Source organism: Pocillopora verrucosa, chromosome 7, assembly GCF_036669915.1.
Source record: "Pocillopora verrucosa isolate sample1 chromosome 7, ASM3666991v2, whole genome shotgun sequence".
Classification (NCBI taxonomy): Eukaryota; Metazoa; Cnidaria; class Anthozoa; order Scleractinia; family Pocilloporidae; genus Pocillopora; species Pocillopora verrucosa.
In genome coordinates, this window is record NC_089318.1 from 3,265,939 (window position 1) to 3,282,280 (window position 16,342).

At 37.3% G+C, this 16,342-nt stretch overlaps 2 protein-coding genes across 2 annotated transcripts; both read right to left on the reverse strand.

Annotated features, from left to right (window-relative positions):
* Positions 1-1,870: 1,870 nt before the first annotated feature.
* On the reverse strand, positions 1,871-6,361 carry LOC131796626 (uncharacterized). The gene is made up of 3 exons (XM_066170433.1): positions 6,046-6,361; positions 4,273-4,554; positions 1,871-3,218 (listed from the first exon to the last, which is right to left on the reverse strand). Exons 1-3 carry the CDS (start codon positions 6,146-6,148, stop codon positions 2,569-2,571), a joined length of 1,035 nt encoding a protein of 344 aa, XP_066026530.1. The 5' UTR covers positions 6,149-6,361; the 3' UTR covers positions 1,871-2,568.
* A 3,876-nt stretch (positions 6,362-10,237) lies between these two features.
* Positions 10,238-15,305, reverse strand: LOC131796627 (axin interactor, dorsalization-associated protein-like). The gene is made up of 6 exons (XM_059114220.2): positions 15,193-15,305; positions 13,188-13,246; positions 12,529-12,660; positions 12,091-12,213; positions 11,108-11,225; positions 10,238-10,430 (listed from the first exon to the last, which is right to left on the reverse strand). Exons 1-6 carry the CDS (start codon positions 15,303-15,305, stop codon positions 10,334-10,336), a joined length of 642 nt encoding a protein of 213 aa, XP_058970203.1. The 3' UTR covers positions 10,238-10,333.
* Positions 15,306-16,342: the final 1,037 nt, after the last annotated feature.

Below are 16,342 nucleotides of genomic sequence, written 5' to 3' on the forward strand. Positions count from 1 at the left end.
TAGAATGTAAAAATTGTATAATCGTTTGCTTACAGGTGTGGAGAATGTGCTATTTGTTGACTTCCGGTTGACACGCTTTTGTTGTGATAACCGCTATTTTAAGAGGCTTCCTACTCGGCGCTGGTAAAAAGCCCGAAACTAATTTTTCCACCCCATTTTAGACCAGCATTTATTCTCATAAGAATACCAATTTCAAATTATTCGATGTTTTATCGGGTACAAAAAATTTCCCTTAAAAAAACATGCTAAGTTACAAATTATTCGAAAGTGAATTGTAATTAATTTCATCGGCTTACCTTTAAATTTTATTCATTGGAGTAAGATTTAAGTCAAGTTGCAAAGACTTCAATAGCAATGTTGAAAGCACGAAACGGTTCTTTCTATGATGCGAATCCAAAAGGGGGAATTTTATGGGATGGTACCAATCACGTATTTTTCAGATGCCTTTCAGGACATTTTGGCTCGTTACAGCTTTTTTTATTTTACGGAAGTTTAACAAGATATTACTAGAAAAACATCCTATCACGTTTCTTAAGCCACTATAGGGTATCTTCAGAGAATATATGAAAAATTTTGATTTTATGAGAAGTGCCACGAATTTCCATTTTCGCTCGGTCTTAGTGGACATTCTCTCTTAAGCTTCCAGTCTAACTACATTATAAAGTTTTTCCTCTGTCTTCGCACCGCGGCCATTGTTATCGTTATTGTGGTGAGTAAATTGGAATGTAAAGTTATCACATATTTCATCCCCAGTGTCAGTGGTGACTTGAGTTTCGTTGAGAAAATTTTGTGGAGAAAACAAGATCAAAAGCCTGTAAATATTCCTTAATTTGGATAACTATGAGCAAAAAGATGTGAAAGTCGAGGCTCTTTGACGGACATTCTCGAAAACTTTACTAAGGAGTTATTATCAGAAGTTACGACCAACTCGGAAAGACCCTTCCTTATTCCTCAGCAGCTACGGCTTTGCAATCAAGCGGACTAGGTCCCTTTGGAAGAATAAGATTAAATCTATATTTTTATCATTAATGTCATCGTTCCTATTTCAAATTCCTGTAGGCATACAATTGATCAACGCCACCATTCTTGTTTGATCTTTTTCTCAACTTTTAAATAAATCAATTGGCAATGGACTTAGCTCTCCTTTGGTGAGGATACTCTCCGAAATAATTCCCAGATGTTCACAAACTTAAGATTTGATTTTAATCGTGATTAGTTAAGTTTTCGTACTGTATTTCATTATGAGGTTTTATTCGCAATTGGAATCCCACAATCGATATTTGAACGGTTTTTGATCAAGTGACGTAAGACCAAGACTTAAGTAATTCCCCAAACAGAACAAAGTAAAAATTGCAAAGTTTACGAGAGCTGAAAGTAAACGCCACGATTAGAAACTGATTAGTTGATTGATTGGCAACAGCTTGCGAGTATGCCGTCAATAGCAGCGCTTCTGCATAGAAGTTTCTTTGCCCACGACAAAGTAAGTATGAGATCGTGAGAAAAAGGAAAAAACCAGCAAGGCAAGGGGTGCACGTGCTGCAGGGCAAACAATGGGGGCCAGCTCGCCTGCCTCTAGGTTACGATCGCATGAGTTTATAGACCAATCGCAGAGTGCAATGCGGCAACAGCAATCCATCACGGTAATTAAGCTCAGGCACTCATTTGAAGATTACTGTGGGTTAGATTATATGATTTTCGAGTAAAAATATCCTAGGGATATGTCTCACTCGAATGGAGAAATGAATTAAAGTTATATGGATTGCTTTCATGCGAATGTGAACGAAGCCTCTAAAAAAATCCAGTGAACAAGTAAAGATCAGGATATACAGTTATATCAAATCTTCGACAAAATGTTTGGGACAACCTTAAATTTCATTTAATTTCTTAGATCACAGTTTATTGATTCGTTGGTTCCACTTCTTCGTTACAATATACATTGTTAAGTAGATAAAGTAGCATGCGTATTTTGAACACAAAGGATGGAAATAAAAGCTCTAAACACCTCTTTCTAACCGAGTTTGTAACTAGCAGTACAGCCCGAGAAAAACGAGTTATTGAGATGTTCATTATATCTCCGGGTTCAAATAGTGGAGGTAGATTTCAATTTAAAAAAGCTTTTGAATTTATTTTAAAATAAAATTGTGCATTGATCTGAATCTGGTTATTTCATGCAAGATGCCCCTTAGATTCCCGGAATCTAAGGGGCATCTTGCATAGATCACAATGTAATGTAAAGGAAAAAACGGTGAAATTTCTTTACTTCAGATACGAAAGCTACAGTCGCCCCACCATCCACCCCACCGTGACCATTTGCATCCTAAAAAAATCTACCAGAATCACCCCCACGGGGAGGATTTGTCGTATCATCAGTTTTGCCGATGGTTTAAATCTGCCGCTCGTATGATAATCGGAAATTTTAAAAAATCCCGCGTGTATTTTAAAGCTGTTTCCGCCATTGTTCCAAAGTAGCCATATACGGTCATTGTTAATCGTTAAACAAAGCCTGCTCAACTTTCAGCTGATCCGCTTTTCTTGATACGCCTGTCAAAAATTTTACCCATACGCCTTTCAAGGAACATAAAAAAATCGTATGTTATTCAATTGAATGTTTTTTTTTTCATCATAGCAATCCTCGCCGTTAGGAAACAACGTAATTGAGTTATCCTCTAATTGAAGGGCTTCTTGAACAGATGCGACGGTTTGTCTGGGCATCATAAATTCATTTAAGAGCTGTTGGTTAAGAGAATTACCACCCATTACACCAAACGCTCCCACGACTTTATTATTCAAGCCCAAGCAACAGCCCACCGTCCACATCGAGTTTGGAATTAAGATTTTTGGTCCGTGTTGAGGGTATGTATCCACGTCGTCATGGAACGCCTCCATTGGTTGCACCGACTTATCCACCCCGGTTATTTCGTTTAGAGGACTAAGTGTCTCCTTAAATTTAACCTTTGATGTACCAGTGATCAGGTAAAGAGTTCCGCCACTTGGAGCACAATAGTGCTGAGCATATTGCACTATTTTCGTTTCGTACTTTTTCCACTGACCTCTGTTGAAACCTGCAATTTGCGGCACGCAGTTGGTGTAGGTGAAAGTGGCATAAGCACTTTCAAGGCTGTAACGTAAGATATTAACAGGAACGAGGTGGCCTCTGTCGTATAAACACGAGATAGGTTGGTTCTTATACAATTCATCACTTCCTTGATGAAGAGTCCCTGAAGATGAGAGAGTTGTAAAGTACACTGATGTCACTCACAAGCCAAGAAGTTTTGTTCTCGATTTATCCGCTAGGTAAATAAAGTTCTTACCCTCCCGATCACAGTTACGAAATGTTTTAAGTGAAAGATCTCTGTTGAGTCAAAGAAATGATTTGCTTAACATGATTAAATCATCACACATGACTTTTCCCACAAGTTTCTCCTCTTTCCATCTGTATTTTTGCTCCTTTGTACCTGCAGTGTAATATCGTCACATGTTTCGCGTCTACCGTTGCCCTTGTGTGTTTAAATTGCGTGAGAGAATAATGATGCATAATGTAAATGTATGTCTGCTTAAAATCTATCTATCTATCTATCTAGCTATCTATCTACCCACCAATCTATCCATCTATCCATCTATATATATATATAAAGAGAGAGAGATAAAAAAAAATGCGAGGATGGACAACTTCTGACGTAAAAAAAGGTAAAAAATTTAATAAAAACGTTTCGGTCAGAGACCTTCTCCAGTTATTTACTAAGATCTCTGAACAAAATGTTTTTATTCAATTTTATATATTTTTTACGTCAGAAGTTGTCCATCCTCGCATTTTTTTAAACTCTCTACGTTCGTGTTTGCTGTGAGATTTGGACGAGATTGTCAGCGGCGCGGTGCACCTTTGTTGGCCTGAGAGTTCTAGTAACAATTTATATATGTATATATATATATATATATATATATATATATATATATATAAGTGAAAGAATCCTCTTTAATTCTTTCACTTATATATACCCAGCTCTGCTACCACAGCATTGAGCACTTTATGCCAAGGTAGACTCTACCCCCACATTTATATATATATATATATATATATATATATATATATATATATATAAGTTTACGAAACATTCGGTCTCATCTCAGTATCTTATCGATCGCATAACGAGTGCGTGAAAGACGAAAACAACACGAACAAACGGACGTTGTAGTAGTGGAATGAGAAACGAATTTATTTTATGCCTAAATTACTTTATCACAAAAATAAATTATAATAACAAAACTAATTACCTTCAGTTTGTTTCCATGGGTCACCTTTAGGTCTTGCTACTGGGTTTGACATGGCTTTCTCGGCATCTTCGGCGGCAATCTTGTAAAGTGTGTACCGTGCAATTCCCCAAATATTATTATAGAAAATGGCATATTGATTGTCTGGGCAGAGGGGAAGGGTGACATCTTGCTGCTCTGGAAAGGTCGGTTTACCACCACGCAATGAGAATGTGTTAAGATCGCATTCCGGTACCATGCGACGTACTGGTTGTTCACCCAGGTGCTTTCCTTGCTCAACATAATCTTTGACACAAGAAAACGTTGTCTTTTTATTCATATTATCACATGTTTCTCAAAATTATGCTATATGCTTATCCTTCATAAAGCTTCTTCATTCAGATGAAGATGACGACTACCTCCTCAGGGGTCCGTGTGTTATTCCTCCATTCGATTCTCATTCAAGGGCAATGATTAAAGTTACTATTTAAATATTTGATAAATCAGTTTTTTTTAATTGTTTTGCTGAACAAAATTAGACCTTGAGTAAGAATATCTGTCTTTCCATGAAACATTCTTGAAAGAAATGCAGTAGAGGATCATTTGTAATTTTTATGTTAGCTCTATGAGCTCTACAGCAATTGAGTTTTCGTATACGAATCAATGAACCGGTAATCTGTCATTTATCGCCTGGCAATAAGGAGGGTAGGGGGAGGGGAGGGGGGGGGTAGTTGTAGTATTCTAATGATCCCCACTCATTTACAGTCAATTTCCTATTGTTCTCCTTTTGTACTCTGTAAGTAACGACTGATCCCCCTTTCATTCTCCTGAAAACCATATGAGCCCACCTTCCCCCAAAAAATATTACTTTGGCTCCAAAATCCTTCTTCCATCCCTCATTCCCTCCCCCCCTCCCTCCATGCGATAAATGTTGGTTGCTTCCTAGTGCAGAATTAATGATGTATTGTTCCGGTAAGGAGAAATTTGAAAAATCTTTGAAACACGTTTAATCGGCCATGAAGACCAAAATTGAAAAGTGACCGTAAAGTTTGAGGAAGGAGGCTCTCTCTTTCTTTCAGTTCTTTGGAGGACTGACTTACTTCTTTGAAGACTAGCGTAACCTTCTGCAGTTTAGTCAACGTTTATCTAACTTTCGCTATGTTATCTGCCATCCTCGCAAAATTAATAACAAACGATGAAAACTCGAGACAAAATTCAGTTTTCAATTACGCTTTGCTCGGCCACCAAAGCGTACACCAAATATCTCAGTTTTTCTTTTCTCCTAAAGATGCAACGATTTTCTGGTAATTACTAAAAAATCCTCTAAGAAAAAACTTCCGTCAAATTAAAATTAAAGTCCATCATAAGTTCTTTTGTTCTACTGTAAATTATTTTCAGCAGGTAACAGATACTGTTACTCAAAGTTTAATTTTGTCTATACATAGTTCAAAATTTGTCGATCAAACATCAATATGTGGAGGTTTACGTTTATTTCTTTTATCGGAATCGAATTAACAACCCACACAGAATCCACCACTTGAATAGGCTTGCTCTATGTTTGCAAAAATTTAAAAGTAACTACCGCCCTTTAATGTGTGTCTACTGAAGAACTGTAGCGTTTGAGACTGAGAAAAATATTTCCGCGTAAAATAAGTTCCAAGGGTGCCTCAGACAGACTAGCGCCCGCTAGCGTTTGAATTACAGTCCCAGAGGGCTTATTCGGGAGCAACGCTTAATCCAACGAATACAGTTTACGTGTGGGAAAGGGATTGGAAATAAAGGGAACACCTTTTTTACCTTTTCCTGAGGTTTTTGTCACATTCGTTACAGCCCATGTTAAAGTGGTTAGCTGAACTGCTACAAGCAATGCCAAGGGGAAAGCGAAACCAAGAAAGTTCATCTTCACCGTATCGTCACAGAGGGGTGCAACTGTCCAGCCTTATCTCAACTGCTGTTGTGATCTCTTCACTATGTTATGTTCTTCTTGGCTTTTAAGATTTTTGTGATTGAATACTTTACATAATCTATTTCGTCACAGTTACCACAGAGGAATTCATGGCATCTTAATGGATCTCATGGTTCACTTGGTCTCAATTTTTTGTGACATCCGATGTTGTCATCGTATAGAAGATGTCTTTCTTTAAAGCTGAAAGGGCTGCTTGAAACAAAAGATGTGAATACCTACAGGAAATAGAGTAGAGCTTTTAAAGTATCTTATTACATTCAGTCTGATTGAATAACCAGTTGATTTCGACTTTATTGCTGGTGACCTTGAAAAGTTTTTGTCTTAGTCAACCTGTTAGTTAATAAATACCTTAAAGGGAAATATTTTTACAAGTGTTTTAGCTTCTCCTCGGGAAAAAACATTAGCAACCGAACATTTTCAGCTGACAAATAAGCCACAAAGTAATATGTTTTCATCTTAAATGTGAAGCTCTTAAACACCATCTCCTCACTCCAACTACTTAAAAAAACTCTTACATATTTTCTCAATCTTAAATACCTCAAGATTAAGGAATCAACCTATCGATATGGTTGAAAATTCCAAATTTCGCAGAAGATAACGAATGACAAATTTATCCACCATATTGCTTGCGTGATGTCATAATGGCAGTTGTGATTTGACCAATATTAACCTCGGAGACGCCCCCTCCTTCCTGGTTTTAACATAGAGGGCTTAATTCTCGTATGATAGTCGCCATCGCTAGTTGTGTTTGGGTTTGTTCTTGACCTTGCTAAGAGTCCTCAACGGGAAGTTTTGTTCAGTTGTCGAAGATTGGTTGTTGTTAGGTACCTTGTTGTTCATTTCGAATGTCTTGTGAGATAGTTTTGGTGAGCGTTCTACAAATATGTTTACTCTGCCAAGGCCAGTTGTCCCATGAACCCACCCATGCCTACCGATAGGGTATTTCAGAGAGCGCACTTACGGCTAAATTTGTCGAAGAGAGACAAAGTCTCAGATAGTGAAATAAAGCTCCTGAACAGACTCTTATTGCCTCCGTTTACGCGAGTTGCTCAAAATAGATAACCAAAACAATCCAACACTCTGTTGGCGATGATTGAGCCCCTCCCCCCCTCCTCCGCTCTACCTGCGCGCTATGATACCCCAAAATCCTCTGACCCCAAAATCTTTTCGTCCTTATCTTGACTAAGTCATCTGCCATCCTCACAAAAACCTCCTAGGAATTCATGGCATCTTAATGGATCTCATGATTCACTTTCTCTCAATTTTTCTTAAATGATATTTTATGTTGTCATGGTAAAGCGAAAGGGACTGCTTGAAACAAAAGATGTGCATACAGGTAATTGGGAAGAGATTTTAAAGCAACTTATTACACGTAATTGACTTCGATACTGACGCTGGTGACCTTAGCAATTTTTTGCCTTTGTTAACCTGTAAATTAATAAGTATCTTTCGTGGAAAGTTTTATGCAAAGATGCTTCATATTCTTTTATCTTGAATTGAAACAGCAATCAACGTATCTCCTCAAACCCTAAAAAAGTAATGCCTTTACTGAGATGTTCAATTTGTTAACAATTAACGAAAAAACGGTTACTCGATTTTGTCGTGATGGAAATCTGGGCTTAACAAGATTGCGTTACTGCTGGTTATAAAATTTTAAAACCTCATGTGGACGTTTCGTGGCTTTTAATGGTTGAAAAGGGAAATTGTAATGTTCCTCGGTAGACCTTTTTGATCAATTTGATACGATCGAAGAAAGTTTTCGCAATGGAATCTCTTTCAGATAGAAGCCAAGCGATAAGACTCTTGGATAAAAAACAATTTTGCCTAAAGTCCTGACTAACACCCCAAGAACTCAGTCTCTGTCATTTTGGTCTTGTCCTTCAGTGATTGACAAACATATAATGTTATCAAAGGACGAAAAATGAATTAGTTGCAGGCGTAGGCTAAATGAAAAGTTTAATAAACAGAATGACCAGTCTAGGAGTGATTCTCACTTTCTAACCTTTATTTTTCAATCGAGTGCTTTTTGATTGCCTGTCGTTAAAGCAAAACAAAAGGAATCACAGCAATCAATCAGAGGAAAGAAAAAGATCTTTACAAGCAGATGCGAACTCGAAGTAAAAACAACCAGACTGCCTAAAGCGCGGGAAAACGCGGGCGACCAAGTCATGATTGTTGTTACTTTTACATCTAATTGGTTGAGAAAGTGACACGAGCTTTCTGGACCAATTACAGAACGAAGTAGAGTTAAACCGATGCAATCTTGGATTACTTTCGACTCTCTATTGAAAATTTCTCTAAAATAACGATAACAACCCTAATTATGATCTACGATGAAACGAGCTCTTCCAACAAATAAACTTTCCTAACTAAATACATCGACATCTACAATTAAAGATTTCAACTGCAATTTTTAAAATAAATCGATCTACTAAATAGTTTCTAAATCTAAGTTACGTTTAAGATAATAAGGAAATATAAGTGATTTTTACCGTTTTTCTCTGACATTCACTACCAAATAAATTGCCCCTAAAATGCTAAAACGATAAGGAAGAACTGAATTAAAACATTTCCTTTTCCAATGTCGAACAAGACGTTTCTTCCTAAACTAAAGAGGCGTACATTACCTGTTTAATTTTTTTTTGATGTGAAAAGTGGCAAAAATTCTTCTTTCGCTAAAAAGCAGAGTAGCACCATGGTCTTAAAATTAAACAAAATGTTCTTTCGACTGTTATGATATTAGCTACTAGATACAGTCAAATGAAGAACTTGCGCTATATATATTTTTTCTCATATAACTAATTCACATTGAGGTGCCAGCCTGTGAGAAGCAAAGGATTTGTTTTGTCAATTTCTAGCTTATAATATGTTCCACTTGCTCAGCACATCAGTATCTTATGAAACTTATAATTATAATTTTGACATTCTAGGTCTAAGGAGAAATGAATATTAAACCCTCTTCTCTAATAATTCATAATCCTTATGGAATTCGCTGTTTTCAAACTAAGTTTGCCTTTTATCTCGCAGAGTTTGATAAAAGGGAAAATTCAATTCTTCTGGGCCCAGCTGTTCGAAGGTCGATAAGCTCTAGCTCAAGGTTAAATTTTAATCTAGGTTTCTTTATTCCTTTATTCAAAAGCCTTTTTGGGATAATTTTCTGTGTTCTTTGAAGAGCATCAAATTCGACTGAATTTCTTTTAAAGCTTCCAGATCTGGTAAGCAAATTGGTAAGCAATTTCCAATACAAGGAATATTTTAAATCCCCCATTGATAGATACTTGAAACAAATATCAATTTTTGCTTCAGTAGCTCACAGCCACTTTGAAAATAATTCTCTGCGAAAATGCGTTATAAATGAAAGGAAAAAAACCCTACTCACACTTTGTAATAAAAAATAACTTGATTCCTTCCCCTTGTAAAAACTCTTGGATAGTATTGGTTAGCATCAGGATTGCGCTTAAAAATATTAATAGTATATGTGTATGATTCATTAGAAAGGTATTGCATCCTTTGACTCCTTGCTCGTGTTTTAGCGAAAGAAATAAATCATCTTTGTGTTGCCTACGAGCAGGTCGTCATTGTTAGGGCTTTGGCACAAGCGTTCGTCACCCGTTTGAGGCCCAGAGTAAGGCGAGAAGTCGGCAAGAGGTCTGGTACGAGGTATTATGAGTGCCAGACCCCTTGCAGACTCCTCCCTGGCTCGCTTTTCTCAACGCTTCAATACTTCACGCGGGCAAAATTGCTTGTGCTTAAGCGCCAATAAATATATTTGATTAGAAGTTTTGGTGTTTAGTATCACAGAGTATTTTACGAGTTATGCCGTATTTTATCGAGCCCGTAGGGCGAGTTAAATCACAAACCACGAGTAACGATACTCAGCGATACAACACACCAAAACGCCTAATAAGTTATTTATTATTCAACTGCTTTTTGTTCTGCCAAGTTTTTCTGCTCATTTCTTATATGGCAGGAAAAGCAAAGTGAATAGAGAAGCGTCTTTTTACAGTACAAAATAACCAACTGTCCAAATGACCGTACAATATCGCAAGATATTTGTACTTTACTTTGTGCTATTGGATAATAATAAGGGCTTACTCGCATGCTATCTATTGTCTGATATCAGTCATCAAGGACATTGAGTGTTAGGTGAAGATATAGCGGTTTTTGTGTATATAGATTTAACCTCTTGCGATTAAAATCCGTTTGTTTCTGATAGCTGAAAAAAAAAAAAGGAACCCTGCAGTTTAAGACCGTGAAAAAGCAGTATCAGGATAACAATAACAGCAGACGGACACACAACATTTAGACAGACAGACATTAAGATAGTCAGAAAGTCAATCAAATAAACATGGCGAAAATCAGTTGGTCAGAAAGATAGACATTCAGATAAAGAGGAAATCATTGACCGTCAGGTAGTCAGAAAGTCGGTCAGATAGAGAACTAGGCAGTCAGCCGTTAAGGCAGACAGACAAACAGACGGACAGACAAGCTGACAGGCAGACAGACTGACAGACAGACAGTTACACAGTCAATAAAAGGTAAGCGCAGGGTTTTCAATGAAAGCCAGTTACCCTCGATCTACCGCCGCCTTAATCAGACCTCTCACCGCTCTCGTGTTTGAGTTTTGCTGTACGCCCCCTTTTCCGGGCTCAGCCGCCTCTTCAGGCACCGTCGGCAGCCACTTATGGCAAACGCTATTGAAATCCCTGTCAGTGTCCAGTCCAAGAACATAAGACAGTATTCCGGAATTAGGCTCTGACCCAGACCCTTTTAATACGACCTCAAGGCCACCGCTTATGTCTGTACAAACACTTTAGTCAACTTTGATTGCTAAGATTGCTTATACCATGAAAGCGTCCCTGATGCAGTTAACAAATAGTCGTATTTACTTACAGTTCGATACAGGCAGGACCAGGTTTAAACTCGTCCTGTTCCATGAAAGCAAAGCACCTTGTGCTCACAATATCCTTTTTCGGTTTGTAATGTTTAAACTCGAAGAATATTGCGGTACCTGAATTGTGAAAACAATGAGAAGTCTTAACACGTTTTAACTGCCCAGTAACTAACAAGTGATTCTCTGTTCTGGTCACTGTACATTTTAACTTGAAAAAATTTTAGGAGAATTTTGGCTTTATTAAGGCCTATTTACACGGCACAACTTTGTCGCATGCGACAAGCTTACGACAGGCCTACGACATGACTTAAGAGTCGTAAGCGAGTTGTAGGTTTGATTTACACGAAACAATTCGTGTCGTAAGCCTGTCGTAAGCTTGTCGCATGCGACAAAGTCGTACCGTGTAAATAGGCCCTTAGAAGGTAACATCTTCCTCCTGAGAACTTTGTTTTATCACCTGCTCGATTGACATGGCAAGGAGAAGTTTTACATTATTTTTTAACTTCCGGGAAGTTAAAACAGATAAGGCTGGATTTGTCAGAATAAATCAAACATGTGCAGAGTGAAAACCATGTAAGACAAATTGAAGGGATGTACGGAAAAAGCTCCTTATTGTGACTTCTGATTGACTACACAATTTTCCTTTCAAATTTCCCTGTGTTCCCTTGTGAAACAGTGGGGAGAAGAAGATGCTGCATCACAGCCTTTTTCTGTGTTCCCTTTCAATTAAATACTGACCATTCAAAAAAAAAAATTTGGTCAAAACAGAGCTTTTAAATTTGAAATCAACGAATTGTACTGGCTTGGTACTCATTGAATTTGTTAGAAATGAATCAAACTTCCTCTTCTGAAATCTTATTTAGCTGTGATTGGTGGAATTCTCTCCTTTTTTTTAAGAGTCCTCCCTTTTACAATGTTTTTTTTTGACAAAGAGCCCAATAGACACATGGAATTCCAAAATAAAAAATACAACAACTCTAACCTCTTGGAAGTTTCTCTATAGGCTTTTGAATTTCTACATCAGTATCAAAGTTGATAAACTTTCCATTAACTCTGTTTGAAGTGGGTGTATCTTGAGCTGGGGTGACATTCACACCATTGGCATCTGTAGAGAGAAAACACTCAATAGTTCAATATAAATTTTGCTGCATTAATTTGTTAGCTCTTTACACCCTAAATATCAGTATGCATATTCTCCATACTGTTCTCCTTACATTTCCTAAGGTGCTGGTAAGGAGAATGTACCTAACAATCAAGAACTTCTTTTGTTGGTGATCATTTCGTTTATTCTTGTGACCCTATGTGTGTTTTAGGAATGAAATTGAGAGGAGAAATTACATGCTCATGGTGACTCTTAGGGGTTAAAGGAATTAGTTAACATCCCCTACTCCTTGGCATTATAATAATCATTGATTGTTACCTTTCACAGAAACAGTAAAAAATGGATTAATGTACACATGGGCATCCTTCAGTCCAATCTGGTTGATTCTTACAACAAGTCGATGATATCCTTCTTCGAATGGGATACGCGGCAACAAAGACCCTCCTTCGGCTTAAAAAACAAGAAAAAAGATGAACATCAATATGTAAGATTAATATCTGAAAAAAGGTTGTGGTTGTTTAACATGCTAAATACATGACCAGATTATTTCAACTGAGTACTGTTACTGATAGTTCTCTTCTGTAAGTTTCTAGAACTCTTTCATAAATGGTGTGCCACACTGCTGTTTTTATTGCATTTCCGTAAATTAGCCTTTTCAATCAGTCGGTATAAGCATGTTTAAAAACAATTGCAATATCAGGAATTTTCATTCAATCAAAAGCACCATTAATTTTCAAGGGCATAGAAGAGTATTAATCATGCCCAACTCTAATTTTGAGGTAACTATCGCCCTATCTGAAAATGGGATCCTGGGCAGTATAAGTAATCTGTGTCACACACTGAACTGTATGATTACTGAGAGTAAAAGACACCAGACATAGTGATATTCTATGCCAGAGTACGCTGGTGTTAGTAATAACTTGAATGCCTATAAGATCTTAAAGTGTGTTCATGCATTAAAAAAGGAAAGAACTCACCAACTGAAGAAACATGCTCAGTTCCATTTTCATCTCCATATTCTGTTACATCAGTATCACTAACAAAATTTATAAAAATATCATCTACTCAATAATAATTAAATGAACAATTAAATAGGTAGGAATTTGCATTTTCAGTCAGCTTTTAGAAATTTTTGGGGCTAATACAGAAAAGAAAAAAAAGTTGTAGTTGTAAAATCTATTTCGTAACCATTGTGTGACTTAACAGATATGATCACGATTGCATAAGAGATTTCGGCAAAAATGGTGTTTGAATGCTGTAAAGAGCATTTTGGGAGAAACTGCTTTGAAACTCGAAGCAAAACAAATTATTTTGATCTGTAAAGGCTCTTATAGGTTAGTTGTAGAAAAAAAAAAGCTGGGAAAATTGAATAAACTCATGTAAGTTGACCCGGCTCAGGGTGACACTAATGTCTACCCGAGATGGCTAATCTACAAGCGATAAAATAGTCACGGAAACAGATATTAAGTCAATATCTTATGTGGATTACTGACGACCACATAGATTAATTAGAATGTAAAAATTGTATAATCGTTTGCTTACGGGTGTGGAGAATGTGCTATTTGTTGACTTCCGGTTGACACGCTTTTGTTGTGATAACAGCTATTTTAAGAGGCTTCCTACTCGGCGCTGGTAAAAAGCCCGAAACTAATTTTTCCACCCCATTTTAGACCAGCATTTATTCTCACAAGAATATCAATTTCAAGTGGAGTAAGATTTAAGTCAAGTTGCAAAGACTTCAATAGCAATGTTGAAAGCACGAAACGGTTCTTTCTATGATGCGAATGCAAAAGGGCGAATTTTATGGGAAGGTACCAATCGCGTATTTTTCGGATGCCTTTCAGGACATTTTGGCTCGTGACGGTTTTTTTATTTTATTTTATGGAGGTTTTAAAGGATATTACTAGAAAAAAATCTTATCACGTTTCTTAAGCCACTATAGGGTATCTTCAGAGAAAATATGAAAAATCTTGATTTTTCGAGATGTGCCACGAATTTTCATTTTCGCTCGGTCTTAGTGGACATTCTCTCTAAATGCTTCCAGTCTACCTTCATTATGAAGTTTCTCTTGTGTCTGCACACCGCGGCCATTGCTATCGTTATTGTGGTGAGTAAATTGGAATGTGAAGTTATCACATATGTCATCCCCAGTCACGGCGCTGACTTGAGTTTCGTTGAGTAAATTTTTTGGAGGAAATAAGATCAAAAGCCTGAAAATATTCCTTTATTTGGATAACTATGAACAAAAAGATGTGAAAGTAGAAGCTCTTTCACAGACATTCTCCAAAACTTTACTAAAGAGTTATAATCAGAAGTTACGATGATTAAATCTATATTATCATCATTATTATTATCATTAGTGTTCCAAGTTCCAAGCTCACACTCGGTCCACGCCACCATCCTTGTTTGATCTTAACCATTAAATCATTCAATTTACAATAGAATTAGCCCTCCTTCGGTGAGAATACTCTGTGAAATGATTCCCAGATGTCCACCTACTAAAGATTTAATTTTAACCGTGATCAGTGAAGTTTTCGTACTCTATTTCGTTACGATGTTTTGTCAGCATTTGGAATCACACAATTGATATTTCAGCGGTTTTTTGATCAAGTGACGTAAGACCAAGAGTAAAGTAATTCCCCAAATGGAACAAAGTAACCATAAAAGGTTTATGAGAGCTGAAAGTAAACGCCACGATTATAGACTTGAAAACATGGATAATCAAGTCGCGATTGGAGTTGAGTACTTTCTCTGATCTGATTGGTCGATTGACTGGCAATTGCTTGCGAGTAGGCCGTCAATATCAGTACTTCTGTACGGGCGTTTATTACCCACGACAAAGTAAGTATCAGGCCGTGAGAAAAAACAAAACAAAACAAAACCGGCGAGGCAAGGGGTCTAGGCTCATTATTAGTGCCACACCCTCCCTGCAAACATTTCCCCAGGCTCGTCACAAATCTTCTTGTGGGTGGAGAAACGCACCTGCCGCAGGGCCAATAATGATCGAGGGCCTGCTCGCCTGCAGCCGCTCGTAGGATACGATCGCACAAGTTTATAAACCAATCGCGGAGTGCAATGATGCAAAAGAAATCCATCACGGGCAATTGAGCTAAGGCACTCATTTGAAGATTGCTGTGAGTTAGATCATGTGATTTTATCACGGCCCACACTCTCAAGTAAAATGATCTGAGGGATTTGTCTCATTCGAATGGAATAATTATTGAGAGGTCTAATGTAGGAAGTTATATGGATTGGTTCCCTGCGAATTTGAACGAAGCCTCTTAACTGGGGTGGGAAATTACTCAAAAAAATCCAGTGAAAAAGTAAAGGCCATGATGTACAGTTCGATATCAGATCTTCGACAAAATGTTTGGGACAACCTTAAATTTCGTTTAATTTCTTAGATTACAGTTAATTGACTCGTTGATTCCACTTCTTCGTTACAATCTATAGATTGTTTAGTAGATAAAGTAGGATGCAAATTTTGAACACAAAGGATGGAAATACAAGCTTTAAACACCTCTTTCTAACCGAGTTCATAACTAACAGTACAACTCGAGGAAAACGAATTACTAAGATATTTATTATATTGTGGGGTTCAGATAGATGAAATACGACCGGTTTAATTGACCAATCATAGCGACGTATTAACTGAGATATGATGACAATTGTGCATTGATATGAATCTGGTTATTTCATGCAAGATGCCTCCAAGATTCCTGTCAAGGATTTTAGCAATACTCCTTTCAAGAAACATAATTAAATCATATTTCATTCAATTTAACGTTTTTTTCTTGGTCATAGCAGTCTGAGCCTAAAGGAAACAAGTCAATTGTTGGATCTTCTAATCGAAGGGTGTTTTCAACAGATTTGACGGTTTGTGAGGACATCAAAATTACATTTAAGATCCTTTTTTCAAAAGAATTATGACCCATTACACCAAAAGCTCCCACAACTTCGTTATCCAAGTTCAAACAACAGCCTACTGTCCATATTGAGTTTGGAATTGCGATCTTTTGGTTTACATCCACGTCGTTGTGGAACCACCTCATAGGCTCCACCCTCTTGACTATTGTTTTAACTGGATGACTACCTGTTCTGCTAAATGAAACCGATGATATGCCGGTGATTA